Genomic DNA, 25153 nt, shown 5'->3' on the forward strand with positions numbered 1-25153 from the left:
CCCAATAGCCCTTCAGCCATTTTCCCTGTCACTGACCCCCAGTGACTGCCATTAACATCTGATGACAGTTGCCCATGAACATCCAAAGACCTCTCTCACTGACCTCCAATGAATTCACTATAAACGTCCATTCAGTGATCATTTTTTACCATCTTTGAACTCTTAGAGATGAAACTAATAAACAGAGTCCACAGTGACCCCGCCTATAAATTAAACATCCCCACTGATCATCCACTTTGACTTCTGTCACTTAAACCTCGGTCAGCAAACCACACAGCCTCAGGCCACACACACACACACACACAAAATTTTTGTGACACATGAAAATTACGTGAAATTAAAATTTCAGTGTCCACAAATAGTTTTATTGGAATATAGCACCACTCATTTCTTTACACGTGGCCTATGGCTATTTTCACACTGTCATGGTGGAGCTGAGTAGCTGGTACAGACACTGGAAACAGCAAGGCCAAAAAACCAAAGCCTTTTGAAAAAAAAAAAAAGTTTGCCCATCCCTAACTCAACATTCTAATAATCCGTAATTAATTAAATCCACAACCTGAACCAATGACCTTGTTGACCCTTCATCATACACATCACCCCATTGGTTAACCTTTGACACCTCAACGACCTCAAACTGGACTCCACAGACACCCCTTCTGGTGACACCCCCTGAAATTCCTTCCATGACCCCTGGAGCCCTGCTGGGTGAGGGGTGGGCTGACCCATCTACACAGCCAGGAGCCCTAGGCTCCTCTAGGTTTTCTCCAGCCTCCCCGTGGTAACCTCGGGAACTGGATCACTATGTTGTCCTCTGGCCTTTTCCTGCCCATTTTCTGAAGGTGAGAGTGTGCAGACAGCAAAAAAGAGAAGTTTTTTGAAAGCCTTTTGACGGCCTCAATTCTGTTTCCCTGCAGGTTTATGTGGGTTGAGATTTTTAAATTCAGAAAGGATCCTGGTGCCCCCAGTTCCTCCTAGTCCGCCCCAAAAAGAGGAACCTCAGGAAACAGAGACACAGAAACATCCACTTCCCTGCGGTCTTTCTCACAGCGGGGGTGCCCGGGTGTCATTCCCCCCCCACACACACACACATACCGCCCCGCTGCAACCTCGACAACCTCCCGTGACCTCGCTCCGGCCCCGCCGCCGTAGCGCACAGTGAAGGATGCCCCCAACCCAGGGTCCTTGAGGGAGGAGTTGCACCTCCATCTCGGCCACCATCAGAGCCCAGTCTCTCTCTCAGGGAGACGACCTGGGAGGCCAGGCGAGAATGCAAGGGCATCTACCCAACGCGGGCCCTTGGATGAAAGTTGGCCCCGGGCGCGGGTTCCGGGACCAATCAGGAGACAACGTCCAGGGGATTCTGCGGACTCAGTCAACGTGCCCGAGGCCCAAAAAAAGGGAAGCACCAGCTCTGGACTCCTCAGACCCAGAGGAAGAGGACCTAAGTCTCCGGCTGCTGCCTGGTCAGCGAGCCTGTGGGCGGTACCGGGACGAGCTCCGAATGTTATTGGCCGAGGGGCGAAACCTGCCGCCTGCTGCGCGCTTCCATTGGGTCGCAAGATCGGAGACGGGGCCTCCACAGGCCGCCTCCGCCTCCAGTTTTCTCGCTACTAGCTACTCGCGCGGAGCGCCCTGCTTAAGTGGAGCTCGTCAGGCCACCACGTCATGAACCGCAACTTGGACGCTGTGCAGAGCTTCTTGGAGCAGTTGGAGGCGCGAGGCGGCCGGTAGAGGGCGGTACTGGCCGGCGAGTTCAGCGTGAGTGGGCGAGAATGGACGACCAAACCGCGCGCTCTGACTCATGATCCCGGACTGTCCGGATACCTGTACTGTGCGCCCTGCCGCGCTTTGCCCTCCGTCCCTTTTTCCCAGCGTCCAAGAGTGTCTCCTCGCCTCTAGGTCTATTTTTCTCTTCCCAGCACCTCTCTGTCGCTCTCTTCCCTGTCCCCATCCTCTGCTCACAGAGCCCCAGAGGGCGAAGTCCACGGCCGGGTTGGGCGTGCCGCCCACGCGCCCTCGGGTCCCTGTTCCCTCTCATCCAGCTCCCAGAACGGTCCCACTGCTGGGTGGAGCTGGAGAAGCCGGCTCCCCAAGGGAAGGCAGGCGCACACTTGCACTGGACACCGGTCAGCCCTGGCCTCTGTGATCATGTGGAAGAAAGGGCCAGGAGAAGAGGACCCAAGAAGCCCTACTGCGGGTGGGGAAAAGAGGGGATGGTGGTGTGGATGCCGGACTCTAATAGGAGCTGTGACCTAGGGTACTTTACCTGGGTCCTCTGGGTAAAACGCTACGGTTAATGACTGAACGGGCATGAGGAACAAGTGTGCGTTAAAAAGCGCCTTAGCAGATCTTGAGCGCTCACTTTGTAGGTCCCTTTGTAACTAGTTATAAAGATTCTAAACATTACAGTGCCGTAATACAAGCCATGTGTAAGGAATGCTAATGCAACATCGTAGGCATTGGTAGGTGTTATTTATTATAGTCTGATTTTGAATAGCTGATGATGGTAATACACTTCACGAATTATAATAATCTAACAGTAACAAAGTATCAGTGATATTTTGTTACACAAGTAATATTATACATTATAATTTATATACATTTTATAGTGTCATATATATCATACTTCATGTTTGTTATATTAAATACATATTACATTACAATTATTGTTTATAATACAATGTAACACAGATTGTGTTTGGGTGGTAGATGCAACCCTCACTGTTCTACTTCCTGGTTGGGACTTTCCGCAAGTCACTCAACCATGTCGTGCCTCAGCTTTCTAACCTACACGATGGGAACATCACAATGGAGACCTTGTAGTGATTCAATGTCGTTAGCACAGAGCGTGGCACAGAGAAGGTGCTCTGAGTTGCCATTAGTACTGTCTCACTACAATTACCCACCCAGGCACCATGTTATGTAAGAGTCTGCATTCACCTCTCACAAACCATGTGAGAGGCACGCACTTGCGCACTTGCGCACTCCCTACAAGTGCCTCTGTGCCCCAGAACTCTGACTTGGCTCCTATCTTCTCTCTTTCTTTTCCCAGGGTTGGCTAATGGTGCCTTCCACCAGGACATCCAGGCCAACTCAGCCGCATGGAAGACCATCCCTGTGTATTCCACTGAGGCTGGCCATCTGCCAGGGAACATGAGGAAGAATCACTGCAAAGATGTGCTGCCGTGGAAGTTGGGGGCTTCCTGAGGGAGTCGGTGGTGCTCTACACACATCTCCACCCCATGGCAGTCCAATCCACCCCACTATGCTCCCAGTGTACTCCCTCTCAGATCCTTGCAAGTGGCTGCATTTCTCCTGAGCAGCTCCCAATTGCACCCAGGTGGGATCCCTGCTGGGTGTGCAGGAACCCTGCTGGCTTTCATCCAGGAGTCTGTCAGGGCCAAAGCACTTTTCTCACCTCTCCCTCTGGCAGATGATCAGACACGAGTGACCCTCTCCCTGCTCTAGGAGGAGGGACATTGCGACTACATCCACGGCAACTTCATCCAGGTCAGGCTGGGAGTCAGGGAAGGAGCGGACACGGGGTGACAGCAAGATCCCAGTGGTGAATTTAGCCTTTACCAGGGCACAGACGGAAGCCAGGCCTACAACGCCACACAAGGACCCTTGCCTCACACCTTGTTAGACTTCTGGCACCTGGTCTGGGAGTTTGGGGTCAAGGTCAGCCTTAGGGGAGAGTGAGGAGGAACTAACATTCTGAGTCCTCCCTTGGCCGTGTTTCTCCAGTTACCTAACCCAAATCACTCCCCTCTCCCCCTACCCTTCTTGTCTAGGTAATCCTGATGGCATGTCCAGAAATGGAGAATGGGCTGGTAGGTGTCCTCAGCCCTCTAGAATACATTTCTTTGTGCAGGAAGGAGGCAGGAGAAATCTTGCTAGCACCTCCCTAATCCCAGGTCCAAAAGGCCCAATTCTTGGAGTGACTCCACTATTGCTCTCTTCAATTTTTTGTTGATCTTTCCCTTTTATTCATGGTGTTCATCCCTGCAGTGTTCACAACCCGTTTACTGTTGGTCTTCCCAACCCAAGTCCACACCATAGACCATAAGGCTTATACTGATCTGTCCCTGGTACAACTCTGATCTCTGTTTTTTTAAAGTGTCTTGTAGGTGGCATATTGTAAGGACTTACTTTTTTATTTGGTCTGACAATCTCTGCCTTTAATTGGAGTATTTAGTTGTTAACATAATTATAAATAACGTTGGGTCTAAATCTACCATCCTTTTGTTTTCTATTTGTTCCATCTGTTCTTTGTCCCTTTATTCTTCTCTGTCTTTTTTCCGATTGAGAATTTTTTATTTTTTATTTATTTATTTGAGAGAGAGAAAGAGAGAATGAGCACTAGTCAGGAAGAGAGGGAGAAAAAGATTCCCCACTGAGCTGGGGCCTGACGCGGGTCTCAATCCCAGGACCCCAAGACTATGACCTGAGCCAAAGGCAGTCGCTTAACTGACTGAGCCACCCAGGTGCCACTAGATTGAGAATTTTTATAAATCCATTTCAGAGTCATTATATACTTATTAGTTATACCACTGTGTATTATGTGCATAGTGTGGCTTTAGAGTTTACCAGTTATATCTTTAACTTATCACAGTATACACTCAAATAATATTATACCATTTCATTTGAAACATAAGAACTTTATACTAGCAAATTTATTTCAAATTTCCCATTCCCTGCTTTATGTTACTGTTGCCATAGGTTTTAATTCTAAATATGAAATATACTCCACAATGCACTATTATTTTTACTTTAGATTGTCTTTTTCTTATTTTTTTAATTTTTTATTTTAATTCCAGTATAGTTCACATACAGTGTCATATTAGTTTAAGTGTATAATATAGTAATTCAGCAATTCTAAATATTACTCCATGACCATCATGATAAGTGTGCTTTTTTTTTTCATTTTATTTCTATTCAGTGTTCCAGCATTCATTGTTTATGCACCACATCCAGTACTCCCTGTAATACGTGCCCTCCATAATACCCACCATGAGGCTCACCCAACCCCCAAGCCCCCTTCCCTCTAAAAGCCTCATTTTGTTTCTCAGTCCACAGTCCCTCATGGTTTGTCTCCACCTCAACTCATTTCTCTGCTCCATCTCCCAGTGTCCTCCATGTTATTCCTTATGCACCACAAGTAAGTGAAACCATATGATAATTGACTCTCTATGCTTGACTTATTTCACTCAGCATAATCTCTTCCAGTCCTGTCCATGTTGATATAAAAATTGGGTATTCATCCTTTCTGATGGAGGCATAATACTCCATTTTATATATGGACCATATCTTCTTTATCCATTGAAGGGTATCTTGGTTCTTCCCACAGTTTGGTGACTATAGCCATTGCTGCTATGAACATTGGGGTACAGATGGCCCTTCTTTTCACTACATCTGTATCTTTGGGGTAAATACCCAGTAGTGCAATTGCAGGGTCTTGGGAAGCTCTATTTTTAATTTCTTAAGGAATCTCTACATTGTTCTCCAAAGTGGTTGCACCAACTTGCATTTCCACCAACAGTGTAAGAGGGTTCCCCTTTCTCCACATCTTCTCCAACACACATTGTTTACTGTCTTGTTAATTTTGGCCATTCTAACTGGTGTAAGTTGATATCTCAATGTAGTTTTGATTTGAATCTCCCTGATGGCTAATGATGATGAATATTTTTTCATATGTCTCTTAGCCATTTGTATGTCTTCATTGGAGAAGTGTCTATTCATGTCTTTTGCCCATTTGTTGACATGATTATCTGCTTTGTGTGTGTTGAGTTTGAGGAGTTCTTTATAGATCTTGGATATCAGCCCTTTGTCTGTAGTGTCCTTTGCGAATATCTTCTCCCATTCCGTGGGTTGCCTCTTTGTTTTGTTGATGGTTTCCATTGCTGTTCAGAAGCTTATCCTGATGAAGTCCCAAAAGTTCATTTTTACTTTTGTTTCCTTTGTTTTTGGAGACATATCTTGAAAGAAGTTGCTGTGGCCTATGTCAAAGAGATTACTGCTTATGTTCTCTTCTGGGATTTTGATAGATTCCTGCCTCATATTGAGGTCTTTTATCCATTTTGAGTTTATCTTTGTGTATGGTGTAAGAGAATGGTCGACTTTCATTCTTCTATATGTAGTTGTCCAATTTTCCCAGCACCATTTATTAAAGAGACTGTCTTTTTTCCACTGTACAATTTTTCCTCCTTTGTCAAATATTATTTGACCATAGAGTTGCGGGTCTATATCTGGGCTCTCTACTCTGCTCCACTGGTCTATGTATCTGTTTTTGTGCCAGTACTATGCTGTCTTGGTGATCACAGCTTTGTAGTAAAGCTTGAAATCAGGCAACATGATACCCCCAGTTTTGTTTTTCTTTTTCAACATTTCCTTAGCAATGCGGGGTCCCTTCTGGTTCCATACAAATTTTATGATTGTTTGTTCCAGCTCTTTGAAAAATGCTGGTGGAATTTTGATTGGGATGGCATCAAAAGTACAGATTGTTCTAGGTAGTATAGACATTTTAACAATGTTTATTCTTCCAATCCATGAGCATGGAATGGTTTTCCATGTTTTTGTGTCTTCTTCAGTTTCTTTCATAAGTGTTCTGTAGTTCCTCTAGTGCAGATCCTTTGCCTTTTTAGAATAAGTGTACTCTTAATCGCCTTCACCTATTTCACCCATTTCCCACCCCTACCTTCCCTCTGGTAACCACCTGTTTATTCTCTATAGTTAAGTCTGTTTTTTGGTTTCTCTCTTTTTTTCCCCTCATTTATTTGTTTTGTTTCTTAAGTTCCACATATGAGTGGAATCATATAGTATTTGTCTTTCCCCAACTGATTCTTTTCACTTAGTATTATACCCTCTAGATCCACCCATATTGTTGCAAATGGCAAAATTTCATTGTATATTCCGTGTGTGTGTGTGTATATATATATATATATATATATATATCACATCTTCTTTATCCATTCATCTATTGATGGACACGTGCTTCTTCCATAATTTGGTTATTGTAAATAATGCAGCAATGAACACAGGGGTGCATATATCCTTTTTTTAAAAGATTTTATTTATTTATTTGACAGACAGAGATCACAAGTAGGCAGAGAGACAGGCAGAGGTTGGGGGGGGGGGAAGCAGGCCCCCTGCTGAGCAGAGAGCCCAATGCGGGGCTTGATCCCAGGACCCTGGGATTATGACCTGAGCTGAACACAGAGGCTTTAACCCACTGAGCCACCCAGGTGCCCCACATATATCCTTTTGAATTAGTGTTTGAGTATTCTTTGGATAAATACCAAGTAGTGCAATTACTGGATCATAAGGTAGTTCCATTTTTATTTTTTGAGGAAACACCATACTGTTTTCCAGAGTGGCTATACCAGTTTACATTATCAACAGTGCACAGTGGTTCTTTTATCTCCACATCCTTGCCAACACTTGATGTTTCTTAAATTTTTATTTTAGCGATTCTGATAGGTGTGAGGTGATATCTCATTGTGTTTTGATTTGCATTTCCCTGATGATGAGTGATGTTGAGTGAGCATCCTTTCATATATCTGTTGGCCATTTGGATATCTTCTTTGGAGAAATGTCTGCTCATGTCTTTTGGACAAAAGACATTTTGGACAAAATAATTGGATTATTTCCTATTTGGCTGTTGAGTTGAATCAGTTTTTTATATATTTTGTATACTAACCCTTTATCAGATATGTCATTTGCAAACATCTTCTCCCATTCAATAGGTCATTTTTTTTTAGTTTTATTGTTTGTTTCCTTTGTATGCAAAAGCTTTTTATTTTGCCACAGCCATCAGATAAGAAAAGGAAATACCATCCAGTGGTATTTATTTTGCCACAGCACTCAGATAAAAAAAGGAAATACTATCCAAATTGATAAGCAAGAAGTAAAACTTTAACTTTTTGTGGATGGCATGATACTATATATAGAAAACCCTAAAGACTATACCAAAAAATTACTAAAGCCAATAAATGGAGTAAGGTCACAGTACACAAAATCAGTGTACAGAAATCTGTTGCATTTCTATACACTAATAATGAACCAGCAGAAAGAGAAATTAAGAAAACAATCCAATTTACAATTGTACCAAAAATAGTAAAATACCTAGAAATAAACTTAACTAAGGAAGTGAAAAACCTATACACTGAAAACTATAAAACACTGATGAAAAAAATTGAAGATGACACAAATAAATTAAAATATACTCCATGCTCATGGATTGGAAGAAGAAATATTGTTAAAAATGTCCATTCTATCCAAAGCAATCTATAGATTTAATGCAATCCCTATCAAAATAGCAACAGCACTTTTCACAGAACTAGAACAATCCTGAAATTTGGATGGAACCAGAAAAGACCCCTAAGAGCGAAAGCAATCTTGAAAAAGAAATATAAAGTTGGAGATATCACAATTCCAGATTTTAAGTTATACTACAAAACTGTAGTAATCAAAATAGTATGATACTGGCACAAAAATAGACATGTAGATTAATGGAATAGGATAGAAAGCCCGGAAATAAACCCATGATTATATGGTCAATTAATCTATTAATCTTCAGCAAAAGAGGCAAAAATATGACATGGAAAAAAGAACCTCTTCAATAAATAGTGCTGGGAAAAGTGGATATCTACGTGCAAAAAGTGAGAGAGAGAGAGAGAAAGAAAGGAAACTGGACCACTTTCTTACACCACACACAAAAATAAATTCATAATGGATTAAAGACCTAAATGTGAGACCCAATAATAAAAATCCTAGAAGAGAGTATAGGCAGTAATTTGTCTTGCATTGTTCATAGCAGTATGCTTCTCAGTATGTCTCCCGAGGCAAAGGAAACAAAAGCAAAAATAAACTATAAAATAAACTATTGGGACTAAACAGCTTTATCAAGATGCAATTTAGGGGCACCTGGTGGCTCAGTGGGTTAAGCCTCTGCCTTCAGCTCGGGTCCTGATCTCAGGGTCCTGGAATCAAGCCCCGCATGGGGCTCTCTGCTCAATGGGGAGCCTGCTTCCCCAATGCCTCTCTGCCTGCCTCTCTGCCTTCTTGTGATCTCTCTCTGTCAAATAAATAAACACAATCTTTAAGAAAAGTGTAATTTATCCATTTAAAGTGTGCAATTCAGTTGTTTTTAGTATATTTCTGAGTTATGTAACCATCGCTGCAATAAATTTTAGAACATTTTCATTATTCCACAAAGAATACTGTATCCAGTGGCAGTCACTCCCCATTTCTTCAAATAGAGTAACCCCTACTCTATTATTGGTCTCTATAGGTTTGACCACTCTGGACTTTTCATGTAAACTGAATCATGTGATATGTTGTCTTTGTGACTGGGTCCTTTCACTGAGCATATTTTTAAAATTTCATGCATATTACAGTATATGTCAGTACTTGACTCCTTTTTATTGTTTAACAGTATTCCATTGAAAGGATCTACTGCATTTTATTTATTCATTTATCAGTTTATAGAAGGTGAGTTACTTCCATTTTTTGGTTATTATGAATAATGCTGCTTTTGAATAATAATGCTTATGAAAATGCAAGTTTTTGCATAGAAGCATGTTTTCAGTTCTCTCAGGTACATACCTGGAAGTGGAATTGGTACATCATATGATAACTCCACTCTTAATATTTTGAGGAACTGTCAAACTGTTTTCCACAGTTACATCATTTTACCTTCCAATCAGCAATGTATGAGGATTTGAACTCACATTCTTCCCATTACTTGTCTTTTTCTTTAATGCTTATTATTATTATTATTATTTTAGCACTTATTTGTCTGTCTTTTCCCCATTGAATGGTCTTGTTATCCTTGTTGAAAGTCAATTGACTATAAATGTAAGGGTTTATTTCTGGGCTCTCAACTTTATTCCATTGATTGGTAGGTCTATCTTTGTACCAGTACTATACACTTTTTATTATTGTAACTTTATAGTAAGTTTTGATATCAAGAAAAATAAAGATGTACCTTCTCTGTCTCAGATGATCCCACCTAACTTCAGCATCTTCAACGTGGTCCTGGAGATGAGAAAGCAGCGGCCTGCAGCTGTGCAGACAGAGGTGAGAGCCTTAGTCTCCATCCAAGAATATATCCCTCCTCCTCTTGTCTTCCATTTTTGATGATTTCTCTTCCCTACCAGGAGCAATACAGATCCTATACCACACGGTGGCTCAGATGTTCTTCTCAGCAGTCCAAAACATCAGCCCTCTTTGCCAGAATTTCAAGGAGGTACCAAGGCCCCCTTCCTACTTTCTTTGTATCTACCATCAAAGCCTCGGACGGAGACCAGGACCCAGAGAAGAAGTATTTGGCCACCATGGACTCCTTCTGGGAGCAGGGACTGACTATGATATCCACCTTTGTCCTCCTTGCTACCTTATCAGACTGTTCTTCTTAAGCTTACCCCTCTACCCCAAGAGTCCATGGTCACTTCCATGGACTTCCCAAACAGGGGTCTGGCCAGTTTCCTCCAAATCTCATACTCTTCCCCTCCTGTCTTTCCCCAGAATTGTGCCCCAGTCTACGATGAGGCCCTCTCCTTCCAGACTTCCCAGATGCTTCCCACCACATGGCGCCCACCTGGCCAGGTCCTCAGGTACCCAGCTCCATCTCTTCATTCTTCCCTTTCCAATTTCTCATGCTCAGAGGCTAACTCTTTCCTTGTTCTTGAAACACCAGCCCTTCCTTGCTGTTCAGTTTATCAAATATTCACTGGCTCTTTCTTTGAACTGAGTCCAGGAACCTGCCCCAAGATGACACTGGACCCAGGGATCCCACTGCCTCTGCCTCTAAGGTTAGCCCCTATGTTAGCCCTTTCTTTGCTTCCCAAGTCATTAATTTAGCAAATATTTCTTGATGCCACCCACTTGTCAGGCCTCATGTCAGGTGCTGGGGACAGTCAACCTTCCCTTGCAGCAAAATTTACCCCATCGTCCTCAAAACTAGCTCTCCATTTTGAGGCTATCCCTCCCTCCCACCTTTAGATGCCACTTCCTCATTCTTTTATTCAGAAGTGTACACAGAAATGACCACCCCTTACCTAGCACCAATACCCTGCCCATTTTCCTGCCAGGCTGTTCCCTTCCCTTCACTCACCTAACTTGCCAGGCGCTCGAGAGACAGAACCGAACTCCCCTCATCCAGAGACCCCATCCTCTCTCCTCTGAGACCTGCCCACCTGCTCTCTTCGACCTGACCTGCTAGCGCCTTGGGTGGGAAGGAAGCCCGCGGTTTGCAAGCTAGGCGCACTCCCCACCCCCTCCCTCTGCTCAGTCATTTCACTTCCTCCCCCGCCTTCCCCACTCGCAGAAGCCTCTCCGTGCCTGGGCCCCCGGCCCTCATCATGGCCGACACGTATGCGGTGGTGCAGAAGCGCGGGGCGCCGGCGGGCACCGTGGCCGGGGCGCGGGGGCGCGGCGCAGAGGAGGGGCCGCTCTACAGCCAGGTGACGCCGCGCGCCCGGCTGCTGCAAGCGCAGGCGGTGAACGCGCGTGGGGTGCTGCCCAGCGGCGGTGAGTCCCGAGCGGGCAGGGGCGCGAGGCGGAGGACCGGCACCCTCCTGCGCCTTCTCCAGACCCAGTCTTGCTGGGGTCGGGAAGGCCCTGGCGGCCTCGAGACCCCCGCCCCTGAGTCCTGCCTGATCTGGGCCTAAGCTGACGTGTATGCTTTCCCGGTGGCCACGCTTCTGGGACTATTTCCCAACTCCCGTCGCGGCCGGAAGTGTGCCAGGCCTAGTCTTGGGCTGAAGCCTGGGTCCGTTTCTCTGGCGACGCTAGCTACTCCAGGGGGACGCGTCGGTTTCCGCTATGCCCCCTCTGGCTGCCCTCACCGCCCTGGCCCTGTCTGCCAGCTCAGGCTCCGGGAGCATGGAGGATGCAGTTCTGCCCCGAGTGGGTTCCGGAGCTCCGTGGGCTGCCTGAGTCAATCTTTGGGGGTGGTTTTCTGCCCGCAGTTCCTGCTGATCAAAGCCCTGCTGGGCCTGACGCCTATGAGGACGTGGTGGATGGAGCTCAGAGTGGTGGGCTAGGTAAGTCAAAGCCTGGGTTTCTAGGCATCCGCAGCTTCGAATCCCAGGATTTGGGGGTTTAGGGATGGTGGCATGGGGCTCACACTCTCCGAGTCCTGTGGATGTGGCTGCAGTAAACCACCAGGGCCTGGAGGCTTGAGGATGACCTTCCACACATCTCCGTGCCTCAGCTTCTCCACGAAACCCATGGTGCCCTTCTTCCAGGCTTCAACCTACGCATTGGAAGGCCTAAGGGGCCCCGGGACCCCCCTGCTGAGTGGACCCGTGTGTGAGTGCTGGACCTTGCCTGCCTGTTGCCCCACGTGGGCACCTGGACTGCTGACGGCCATTCTTTGCTATGTGAAGTGTTGGGAATGGGAAAGCTGGTCCTGGATCAAAATAAAAGTTTCTCAGGGTGGAAATGTAGGGGGTTTGCCCCGTGATTATAGTATTCAAGATTCGAGGCTGGGGGAGGTAGTTGGGAGATAATGGCTGGTGAGATTGCAGTGAACAGATTCAAACATAAACATCAGGAATGGGCCCAACCCCAGGGGACTAGGTAGGTTCTTCCAGGTGTGAAGAAGAGGATGGACAGGTGGGTTTCTGGAGACTGCCCCATCACCATAATGGACTAGTTCATCTCAATATCTGATCCTTCCTCACTCAGACACCCAGCTGGACACAGAAATGGGTGGGACCTGGAAAACACTGATAGACACTCCCCCACCCCCCAACCACCATTCAGACAGATCCAAGCCAGATATAACAATCCAGCAGACTGATTTCAAACACGTAAAAAGATCCCCACATGGGTACACAGACAGATGAACCCCCAAACAGGACAAGTAGATAGCCATACACCTAGACTGACCTTTAGAGGGACAGTCCACAGCTGGATGGATGGACTGCCAGCCAGAGAGATAAATCAACTAACAGCCTGACAGACCACCTCTAGCAAGAGAAACCATCAAAAAGACCCATCCTAGTTAGACAGCCAGCCAGACACAGGCCAGATGGACCCCTAAGTTGACAGATTCCCAGACAGACATAAACAAATCCCCAGCTGAACAGACAGTACATTCTCTCAGCTAGACAGACCCACCCCCAAGTGGGCGGGCAGACTGACCTAGTCAAACTTCTAACTAGCCAGATGGACTCCAAGCCAGACAGAAAGAACCTTGATGATACAGACAGCCTCCCAACAAGGCAGATAGGTAAACTTCTAGACAGGTGAATAGTTCCCACCAACTCACCAACTCTAAAGACCTACATTTTAGCAGACAAATTGATGCACCACCTGCTGAGAAGACTGCAGGGTGGATCCCCAGGCAGTCAACAAGCCAGGTAAGGAGACAAACCCTCAGGTAGATAAGCATCCTAAGCCAGACAGACCACCCACCATCCAGAACATTTATCAACTTGGCATGCCTTACAAATCAGGAGATCCTTCAAATAGGCTAGATCCCTGCTCACCAGATGGACCTCAATCTCTCAGGGCCTCATTGGAATATGAACCCCTATTCAGACACATGACAGATGACCCCAGCCAGACAGTGAGGCACTATGCTCAGAGATAAATGAACCCCAAACCAACTGGCCAACTAGACACCAAGCTGGACAGACAGAACCCAAACCCGATGAACAGCTGGACCCCCATCTGGAGAGATGAATGGACCCCTGAGAAGTCAGACCCTATTTAGAAAGATCCCCAACCAGATAGACCAGAGTCAGACAGGAAGACCCCCAACCAGACTAACTCTGAGCTGTTCACATAGACTGGCCAGGCAAACCCCCAGTCCTTGAGCTGACAGCAGATGCACACAGATTGCTAATTTGGCAGAAGATCTTCAGCTGGTAAGACAGACATCTAGCCTCACAGTTGGACGGACCCTAGACCAACAGATCAGTCTGTAGCCAGATGGGCTGATGAATCTCCCAAGTAGATAGCTGGAAAAGTGAACTCCAGACAGACTGAATGCCAGCTTGGTAAGACTCTCAGAAAGACCTCTGGCTAGACAGATACGCAGACCCCAGCCAGAAGGACCACAGCTAGACAGATCCCCTACTAGACAGGTAGACACTCCATGAGCCAAACAGATCTTCAGTTAGACAGACAGAAAAATGGGCCACCCAGCCAGAAAACAAACCATCCTCCATCAAGATGGATCTTCAAACAAGACAACCCCAAGTGGACAGTAAGACAAGAGTAATTTTATACTTGATGCTCCAAAACCCTGATCCTGCTCTATGAGCCTCTCTCCTAATGTAATCTCCTGACAGTATCTAGTTCATTCAGGTGGATTCCCTTCCATCCCTCCCTAACACAAAGCTGTCCTGTGTATGTGATGAACATGGACCACTGACTGAGACCAGCAAGGCCCGCATGCCTCATACAGTTACTGTGAAAATTCAGTGAAAGAGAGAATATAAAGGTTTAGTTGAGGAGCTTATGCATGATAAATGTTAGACCATAATCAGGTCTTTGCTCCTTATTCAATATAGGTTCTGAGACAAGTCATTTGCCCTTTGTCAGTGAAAGGAAGGTGGAACTTGCCTTCCTTGACCACAATAGTGCTTGCTGGCGTTGGACTTAGTCAAGTGTTGTAAGGTTTCTGCACAAGAGTCAGTTCAACCAGCCGAAACCTGGAATTTCAGAGAAACTTAGGGATTCTTTAGCTTAATGGAGAACAGGAAGCCAGTATTACCTGGCATCCAAACTCTTTGACAAAAGGTAGAGCTGACCTCAGTGTAAAGAGACACGAAGGAGGACCCAAGGCTGCTAGTAACAGAGGAGAGTTGAGGTTTCATTTAGAGTATAAAATTATCTCATAGCCAGAAATATTAAGTTCATTTGGCTCCAGAGACCAGAAAGGGAAAAGCAGTAGTATCTTTGAGGAGAGGTGGCCTATGGCAGAAGGAAGAAGCATATCTCCTTCCTCAGGGGAAGAAACTAATGTCAATTAGAGCATTGGTCTCTGGGGTCTGTCCTTAAGCCAGCACCCACTCAGCCCAATTTCCTACCAGAAGCCATAACTGTGAAGTACAGTAGGCCCATTTAGGTAAGATTTTTTAATAATTAGGTCTGAGGCTGAACTGTTTGCAATTCTTAGGTGCCCATTCCAGACTGAAGAGTTGCTCTGCTGCAAGTGAGAAGAACAGCGCCCTTGTGACTATCTAGCAACACAGAAAAACCTGTAGACTTGGCTTGCAAGGTAGAGCATTAAGGAGAATGCTGGGCTGGGCTCTTGACACATTTTATCTCATTTAATATGTAAAGCAATATTTGTAAGTTAAGTATTGCTACTGAGCCCACTTTGTAGATGCAAAGAAGACTCGGAGAAGATAGTTGTTAGAGATTCACACCCAGATTTAGGTCTCAGTGTTTAGTGTTACAGAAATATATGACTCTGAGCAAAAGAAGCCCTAAATCATTAAATGAATGTAAATAACTAGCACTGACTAGGTCCTTGGTGTAAACATGGACTGAATCATTAATTTTCAGAGCAGCCCATACACAGAGGTAAGTTTGTTATCCCCACCTTACAGAAGCCAGGAATAACTGCAGTGAACACAGCATCATTTAATATTTCTTTAAAGAATCATAGTGGTTAATAGCTGGGACTCAGTCACTTACTAGTGGTTGGATCTTGAGCAAGTTTTCAGTGTCTCTCTGGTTCAGTTAGTTTCCTAGTCTATAAATAGAGGACAATAGAGTTACTTTTATCAAAGGGCCACCACATGAATGATTGATTGTTCAGAGCAAGAGTGAATCTGGATTCTTATAACACACATAGAAAAGATGTCATTTTTTCAGGGATTATTTCCAGAATAAAACAATTTACATAGTTCTAGTCTTGGTTAACAGTTACATTTTAAATCAGTGGGCAGAAAAATGTTCTCTTCAATGTATGGTATTGAGATAATTAAGTAGTCATTTAGGAAAGAAAAAAGTTCCATACGTCATACCCTACAGAAGGACAAATCCTGAATGTATTAGAGATTTAGATATAAAATAATAAACTATAGAAGCATTAGAAGAAATTATGGGAAATTTTCTATATATTCTTAGACTGCACCAGTGCTTGCTTAATATGGAAAGACAGCAGAAGCTCAGAAGAAAATAAAATTTATTACATAAGAATATTTCAACCTCACAAAAATCACCAAAGCACAGTCAGAAAATTCATGACAAACTTGAAAAAATTTACAACTGAGATCAAACAAAAGGCTAGTTTTCTGAAATATAAAAAGCTCTTAAGAATAAAGGCCAAAAACTAAAAAATGTGCAGCAAAGATGCCCTACCTTAGGTGTAATAAAAACCATGAAAATCAGAATTTTATACTGAGATAGCCGATTTTACTTATGTTAGCAAAGATCAAAAAGTTTAGTAACACGGTGTGTCATCTAAGATATAAGGAAACAGTCTCGTATAGAGCCAGTGGGTGTTAAAATGCATACAATCTCCATGGAAAGCACTTTAACAACATCTATTTAAAAATGCATATACTCTTTGAGGCAGAAGTTTCATTTGTAGGCATTTATCTTCTGGGGATACTCACAGAACTCTAAAATGACTGTTACACTGAATTAATCACTATAATACTGTCTGTAGCAGCAGAAGACTGGAAATAAATGTTCACAGTGGGGTCCTGGTTAAACAAATGGTAAGATGGTATACTATGCAGTGTAAAAAAGGGAAGTGAAACCACATCTGTGCACTGGTGTGAACAAATTTCCAAATAACATTGTCAAATTAAAAAAAAGATATGTTATAAAATATGTTATAAGATATGTTCATATGTTTTATATGAACATATATAAATATGTTTTTCCTTATATACACATAAAGAGTCTTGAAAAAAGCACAAGAAATTTGACAAAGAACTGAACATCTGGGGGCCCTATCCTGCAGCCCCATGCGCTTTGCTCCAGCCATCCTGCCTTCTGTTCACCTCCTCAAACCTTCCATGCTCAGGCATTTGTGTTGGTTGTCCTGTCTCCCCAGAGCCTCAAGTGACCATCTCTGACTATTGTGCACACTGAGGTCCCTGCCAGTACTGCTGGGGTGCCCTGAGGTTCCACATCCAGTACTGTCCTACCACATAAAAAGATACCAGGACTTTTACCCACAAAGAGTAGCTAGTGTTCATTAGGCTTCTTATGTGGTAGGTACTATTCAAAGTATATTAACTATATAAATTCATTTAATATTCCCAAAGAGATTAAGTAGTATTTTTATCCCTATTTCATAGATATGAAAAACTTAGGTAGAGACGTTGAGCAATCCAAGGTTGCCCAGTTAGAAAATAGCAGAGATATATTTCAAGCCTAGGCATTCTGGTTCCCCACCCCACACCCAAAAAAAGTGTAGTCATGCCTAAAAGCCTAAAGTTGAACTTTCTCCATGCTGACCTTCTGAGTAAATAGGTCAATGTCCCCATGAGAACATGGGATCAGAAGTTCTACAGCTACCAGGAAATATTTCAAATTTGCGGTCATGTGTACAGTGGATGCTTTAAATCAACAAAAGAAATATCGACAGTGTGATACTGTGATTTGTAATAAATTCACATTTTGGCCTTCATCTACTTGTTCCTAGCTTCCAGCTCCTAAAATCTTTGGAATTTCCTAAGCGATGAGAGCATCCTTTGTAATCATATCAGGCCTTTTATCCTCTATCCCAGAAATTGTTTCAGAGCCATAAGGGTAAAATGGGTGTAATATTATTCATAATAAGGCCCTTTTTACCATGCTTGATTTTATGTTAATGAAGTGACAGCCCCACCTGTGACCTGCAGTGAGGGGGTGGTATGTGGAGATTAAATTCAATCACCATTGGTGAATGATTTAATCAACCATGATCCATAAAAGTCCCTGACTACCAGTTTGGACAGCTTCTAGGTTGTGAACCGGCATGCATCCACATTCTGGGAGGGTGACACCCCCTAAACTGTGTTTAGGACTATTCCTGACCTCACTCTATGTATATCTTCCTTTGGCTTTTCAATCATATACTTTCATATTCTTTGTAATAAATCAATCAATAATCTCTAGCAGGACCAGCTGATCAAGTTGTTATTCCTGAGTTTTAGAAAATTAATCAGACTGAAGGAGGTGATTGTGGGAACTTCCAATTTGTAGCCAGTCAGTAGCACAGATAACAACCTGGACTTGCAATTGGCATCTAAAGTGGGGTCAGTCTGTCTCCAGAGAGACATCATAATTGAGCTGAATTTGTGGAACACTCAGTGTTCACTGAGAATTGAAGAATTGCTTGGTGGTGTTGGAAAAAAAAAAAAAAAACACCAGAAATAATTACTTTGAATATTTTGGTGGGCCCATTTCTCACTTTGGGTTTCTTCTAGAGGGTGTGGGAATCTCAATGATCAGAACATCCCAGCTTAGAGAAGACTCAGCCATATTTCTGTTTTCCCGAAATATGACCAATGTGTGTAAGAGAAGGTAAACCAACATGGGGGATATATTGGGGAAACCTGTATAGTGTCCATGGTACAGAGGGAGGAGGGGAGACAAAAGACAAGGAAACACTTTTTCTCAGCTGGTGTGAAAAGTACAATAAACCGTGCAGGGAAGCGTGGGTGGGTGGGTCTCAGTCCAGTAAGAAGTGAGGTAGGAGAACAATGGGTCAGGAAGGGCCTCCTAGAGGAAATGACACCTGGTTGAGCTGTATTTACTGAGTTCAGTTATTCATGGACTAAATTAACTATTAGTGAAAGTTAACTTTATGTATGCTTCTGGTCAGGTCATTGCTAGGGAACCACAGAGACCCCATAACATGTGAATTGGTGCTCTCCTATGTTGCAGTGGGAACATATATTGGGGTAGCTGTTTTGAAGAATTATTTGGCAACATCTACCTTTTAAGGAACCAGTGCACTAGGAATCTACCCTCTGGATATATTTTCAAATTTCACTTTAAAAAATGGTTGGCTAATTGAACACAATAATTAAAAAATGTTTTATGTTGACTATATGTTGAAATTAAAATATTTGGCATAAATAAAATGCTTAAGTAAAATATAACAATTTAATGTATTAATGTACTTAATATATTGTATTTAATTAAAAAATTGATCTTCTCTGGAGCTGGGGAGTAGTCTGAGAATGAAGTGCTGTCACCTTCTGAGACAGTGCTGTCTAATTGTTAAATGCCGCTGAACAAAACACTGCCCCAGAAGAATAATGAAAAGGCAGATGTGTTCTGTGCAATTTGGTGTCATACTGGGGAGAATTAAATGTGTACACTTAATTAACCATCTCTCCATGCCCTCCTTTTCCTCTCATATTTCAGAGAAGGTAAAATATAACTTCTGTGACTGTGCCCATGTTAGTGGGCAAAGTTGTTAATATGAAAGGGCACCAAGTAGACTGGCAAGAAGGACAAGAAAAGGAGCATTTGAAACATGGTTATATTCTGTCATTTGTTTACACTATCTGCTTTTCCATTCAGAAGCTGTGAGGCTGTTTCCTGGGACACATGACTTCCCAAAAAATGTGCCCACTCTACATGTAGCATCCCCAGGGCTGACATTTGGAAAACAAGGGAGTCTCATGTGTTCCTCCCTGAATCTGCGATATGTATTTGGCAGCTTTCTCACCGAAGCAGAGCAGAGCCCACTCTATGTTTGCAATATAGAAATGCAGCCTGTGGTGCTCAGTGAGCAGTGACAGAGAACCCTGGGTGAGAAAAGTAAGCCTCTGACTACTATTTGTTCAGAGGCCTTTGTTCATTTGTTTGTGTGTTTTACAAATGTGGTCTTAATCACATAAGCACACTCATTCCATCAAATCAATGTGCCTTACATACTCACCAACATATTAGCCACAGAATAAAATACTTAAGTCTCTAAGTGACTCTGATTTTCCTGCTTCTCAGATGGTTTGATGGTTGGTGGGGACCTGACCAAGAGCATTTTGAGTTGAGGGGGATTTTGACTGAACTAATATAATCAGACTTCCTGAAATTTAGAATTAACACCATGTGCTCAGCTCTCATTAACATCTGTCTTCCCACACAAGATTAATGTTGTCTTTCTTGTCCTGGGAAGACAAGTTAAATGTCTAGAGAATTTCATGTCTGAAAAGTGCTTAATTTGAGGGCCCATTACAAAGAAATTTAGATTCCCTAGGACTAAGTGTCCTAGGGAATAATGAATAATGAATACATTTCTAGAGTGGCTTTACTGTTTGTTAGGAGAAAATATGCTTCACAGCCATTCCTTACAGGATTTTTTGTTTGTTTGTTTGTTTTGTTTTGTTTTTAAAGATTTTATTTATTTATTTGACAGACAGAGATCACAAGCAGATAGAGGGGCAGGCAGAGAGAGAGGAGGAAGCAGGCTCCCTGCTGAGCAGAGACCCGGATGTGGGACTCGATCCCAGGCCCCTGAGATCATGACCTGAGCCGAAGGCAGAGGCTTAATCCTCTGAGCCACCCAGGCACCCTCCTTACAGGTTTTTGGCTCCTTTCCTCCCATGTTCACACACACACACAAACACACACCTTTTCCCAACATCAACTATTTCAGCATTTTCCCAAATCCTAAGTTTTTTGACACTTTCAGATTTTCAGTCAATGATGTTCCCTGAGTTAAGTCCTCCTGCCCCCCTCAAGGGGGTGGGCTGTGAGGAAACTGGTTTTTTCAGGCATTTGTTCTCTGGAGGTTTTTATGTTTGTTCACTTTTTTTTTCTTTCTCGCCTTGACCGCTTTTGATGGTTTTTGTAAGTTTAGAGGAAAGCAAACTGCACCCTGACCTCCCTCTCAGAGAGAAGCCTCAGTTTGCTCTTCTGTGGGTGTTGCAGAGCCCATATAAATTCCCCCTTGGCCACTGGCAGAGCAGGTTCCGAGTCGTGGTCCCTGGGGACGCAAGATCTTCTGCTTGTACCCAAAACCATGGCAGCGGTGACTGTCTGGGCAGCTCCAGACTCCAGAGAGGTTCCAAGCAGCGATCACACACTGAGACTTTCCTGCTGGCCCCCGCTGGGAATGCCTGGTCTTTCTGGGTCTAAGAGTGCCTGGCTTGCGTGCACCTCCCTCAGGGGAGGCTGTGAGTCATGCACACATCTCAGGCTCTGAGAGTGGGATGCAGGTCCGAAAGCACCAGGCTGGGCCTTCATGCACCTCTCTCAGGGGAGAGTTTGGGGCACGTGTTTCAGACTCTGAAACAATGGCGGGGGTCTAAGAGCCCAGGCTGGGCCTTTGCACACCTCTCTCAGGGGAGGGGGAGGGGCGCACGTGTCTCAGGCTCTGTAGCAGGGCTTGGCATTCTGCCATCTGGCGTGGCTCCCAGGCCCTCACAGGAGCCAGACCCCACACAATCTCAGGTGTGCTGGCAGCTCAGGGACCAAGACCCAGTTTCTCCGCCGCACTCTCTCTGGCTCAGCTCCAGGGGAGGCTGTCCTGGGTCCCGGGACTTAAGCCCCTGTCTCTAGCTGCCCTGATTCCCAAATTGCCCCCCCCCAACGATCCTTTGCTCTTTTGGAGTGCTTTCAACCAGTCTCCAAGTTAATGCTGGTCCCCAGATGCAGGGCACTCTCGTATTAGGGGTATTGCTTTCCAATCAGTCGCCTCTGGTGGCTCCCTCCCCCTTTTGTTTATTTTCTGTTATCAGTCAGATGTTCCCACTCCGCTTTACCTGCCCACTGGCGTCTTCTGCCCCTGTAGAGATCCAGACGTGTATAAATCTGATCTCAGGCTGATTTCATGGGTGACCAGAGTTCTTTGGTAGGTAATCAGCTCACTTTAGGGTACAGGTTGAAAAGGCACCTCTTCCTACTTCCCCGCCATCTTGTCTTCCCGACACTTTCAGTTTTTCAGAGAGACCCACATTAAGCAACTGAGTTCTGTATAAGGGACAGAGAAAAAAAATCACGGCCTGTTAGAACTAGAAAGCACCATATTTTTGGAAGAGAGAAAAGGGTAAGAAGGAGGCAGATAGAGGTGACATATAGGAGCCAGGCATATGTGGATGTGAATGAGGATGAAGGCAACAATGAGAAATGAAGATGCAAATGTAGACGTGTGAAAAAGATGGATGGAAAAATATGTATGACTTGCTCAGGACTGATCACCTGTTGGCAACAGGTTAAAAAGTTGAGTCCCTGACAGCTGACACTATACGAACAGAATGTATTCATTGTAGAGTATCTTTGTTCCTCGGTGCCACAAAAGTAGGAGGCATTGTAAAGTGGATCTAGGACTTCAGCAGGACTGGCTGAAAAATTATGTCTTATTCATACTCTGCAATTCCTGTGAGTTTTGAGGATGACTAGGAAAATACTCCCAGACTGTGAGAAGAAGGTAAGTCCACATTTTATGTGGCCTCTTACCAAAACCCCAGTCCGCCCGCACCTGGGTTCTAGCTGAGGAAACAAAACTGCGGCAAGGATGTTTTAAGTGTTAGAGTCACCAGCCTTATTTCTCATTCCAGAGGATATGCTCTGGTTTAAGGGACAGAATTTGCTTCAATGCCTTTGGCTATCCTAGGCCTCATTCCCATATTCACACGCACAGGGACGATGCTTCAAATGCATGAAAGGAAGAGTAAGAGGCACCAGAGGATGGTGAATGGTGGTGAGAGACTGTCCGCCCCTTGAAACTGCAAGAGTGGAGCACTGTGCTCAGCTCCTGCCCACAGTCTAGTCTCTGGTCTTTAAGATAGGGTTGTTGACATTAAAAGACATAAGGTATCAAGCACTAGGCACACTTCAGGAGTAAGATGCTCTAGTGTCCCAGGAAGGTGTGGGAGGAGGGAGACACTGAGCAGGGACACTGGAGAGGGAGACCACACTTCAGCCCACTCCCACTGACCCCACTGGACAGATTGTAGCTGGGGCACTAGCCTGCCATCTGTATGGTCAGATCAGATTAACTTGGGTGGCCCAGTCAGGAGTTATTTGAATACCTAGACTTTAAAAACCAGCTGTGAAACTCCAGTGCTTACATGTCTAGGTCCTCTCAGAAATAAGCATGCAAAAACATAAAATACTCATTGTAGATGATGCATGGATACAGGCCCAGGGTTGTGCTACCTGAGTCACCCCGAGCCACTTGTCCCTGGAGAACCCAGCAAAACATACCTAGACTCTTGACTCAGGGAAATTGAAATAAGTTTTGTTGTCTAAGCTTTTAAGTTTGGGGATAACTTTTTTACAGAGTAGATATGAAATACAAAATGTGTTACCTGAAATGACATGCCTACTTAGAACCCCACAAAGTGGATAATCTGAGAGCTCACCCAGGGGGCTTGGTCTTTCTCCCACTAAAGTCTGGGTAGCTCTCCTCTAAGACACTCCTGACCTGGCTCCAGCTCCAGGTTCAGCCAGGTCCCTTTCAAGGCTGCATTAAGTGTTTTGGGGCCAGTAAGTTCCTGAGGTATCACTAAGGTCTCTTCTCACTGGAAAAATCTGCTCCCACTGGCATTAAAGAAAGTGTGCTTATAAAGTACACAGGCCATCTTGGTAATTATTGACTTATGAGTTTATTGTCATTATTTGGTTTTCAGAAGCCTCATCAATTTTTAGTATCTGGGAGAGAGATCTGGTTTCTGTATCTGGGAAGCTGGTAGTAACCTTGTGAAGCCTGGTCCAGTGGCTTAAGCAAGCTCTCTCTACAGCAGGGTATGCCATCTTCCTTTTACATGACTGTGAGTCACAGAAAAAATATGGGCCAGGAGTGGGTTCCTCCCCTAGTGAGTCAGTACTTAAGAAGTATTTACTAAATGAATAAATAATTTCTTTTTACATCATTGATACACTATATATATTTATGTACTTGCAGTTTTATGCCTTGCATTTCTTTTCAACATTATCTTTGAAGTATCCTGAAGCCACTGAAGTCTTTATAGACATCACTATGAGGGCAGCAGCATCATGCTCCATCCGATGGTGGCCACTCATGGCTGAGCACCACCATCCTTGTCTGCACTTCCCTTTGCTCCTCATGGCTCATGCATATATTTGCTTTATAGAACTTTTTTTTACCATCCCTGTGCTGGAGTATTTTCTCTATTAATAATAATGCTGAGATGTATATATATACATATATATATGTATGTATATATATAATATACATATACATATACATATGATTGAGCCCTTAAAGTACTCCTTAAGTTAAAAGGCAGCAATAAAAACAGCAGCCAGGACATGCAGTAGCTGGCTGGAATCACAGCTAGGCCCTTCTGTCCTCCTGTGGAACAGTAGCGATGTCACAAAACATAACTTTCAGGCAAGGCTACTTTGGGACCATGACTGAGAGGACAAGAATAAGTCCCCTCCAAGTTCGTGACTAGGCGCAGACCAAACACACATGTTGTTCAGGTTACCAAGACCAAACACATTCCTGTGCTGGCTACTCTGAGTAACCTCTGGGTCTTTTCCAGTTACAGCTTTAGCTTTAATTCTTTCCTCCTGCCTTCTGGATAAAGATGTCAGATCACAATGCCCCCAATTCTTGACAGCATCTAGAGCAAAGCCTTAGACCCTTCCTCCAACATAAGTCATTCAATGGACGTCCTAAACCTATCTTGAGTTCTTTCTAATGCTCTCTTACTGAGAGAAATAAATTTGTTTACCTACAGATATGTTCTTATGGTCTCTGGAGGAACATGACTTAGAAGACTACATGTTGTACAAAACTGCTTTCCCAAAAGGTTGTACCAATTTGCATTTCCACCAGCATTTCAAGCTGCTTTGTCTTCCCCCTAGAATTGGTGAGAACAAATGAAATGAAATGATGTGTTGCAGACCAAGAAAGGTCTTTCTCCCTCTGGATAGTTATTGCTCCACAATAGAGAACACTTTCTGAGGATTTTGCTCGTGGAGGAGGTCAGCCCTAACTACCAAGAATGGGATTAAAATGAGGTGGTGAATTTCACATCCCAGACACCAACACTTCAAATTCATTCATTCATTCTACAAATACTGAGGTGCCTTGGGGATGGATCAGAGAATAATAAAACGAAGTCTCTGCTCTTTTTTTTTTTTTAAGAATCTATTTATTTACTTGACAGACAGAGATCACAAGTAGGCAGAGAGGCAGGCAGAGAGAGAGAGGAGGAAACAGGCTCCCTGCTGAGCAGAGAGCCCCATGTGGGAATCA

The 25153-nt window shown here is 44.1% G+C and overlaps 1 protein-coding gene across 3 annotated transcripts in view; it reads left to right on the plus strand.

Moving 5' to 3' along the window:
- The first annotated feature begins 1589 nt into the window (after window positions 1-1589).
- Window positions 1590-25153, plus strand: part of LOC101677584 (SCO-spondin) — a 147948-nt gene continuing 124384 nt past the window's right edge. The window contains exons 1-9 of one of the 3 annotated variants that reach the window (XM_045072408.1): window positions 1590-1761; window positions 3056-3684; window positions 3798-3836; window positions 10006-10083; window positions 10164-10252; window positions 10531-10619; window positions 10763-10817; window positions 11333-11535; window positions 11976-12050. In XM_045072408.1, coding sequence (XP_044928343.1) covers window positions 3807-3836; window positions 10006-10083; window positions 10164-10252; window positions 10531-10619; window positions 10763-10817; window positions 11333-11535; window positions 11976-12050 — 619 coding nt within the window. In that variant the 5' untranslated portion in view covers window positions 1590-1761; window positions 3056-3684; window positions 3798-3806. Of the gene's footprint in view, window positions 1762-3055; window positions 3685-3797; window positions 3837-10005; window positions 10084-10163; window positions 10253-10279; window positions 10818-11332; window positions 11536-11975; window positions 12051-25153 lie in introns of those variants that run through there. The other 2 variants (XM_045072410.1, XM_045072409.1) reach the window with 2 other exon arrangements.

This window comes from Mustela putorius, unplaced genomic scaffold (genome assembly GCF_011764305.1).
Source record: "Mustela putorius furo isolate JIRA1106 unplaced genomic scaffold, ASM1176430v1.1 tig00004035_pilon_pilon_pilon, whole genome shotgun sequence".
NCBI lineage: Eukaryota > Metazoa > Chordata > Mammalia > Carnivora > Mustelidae > Mustela > Mustela putorius.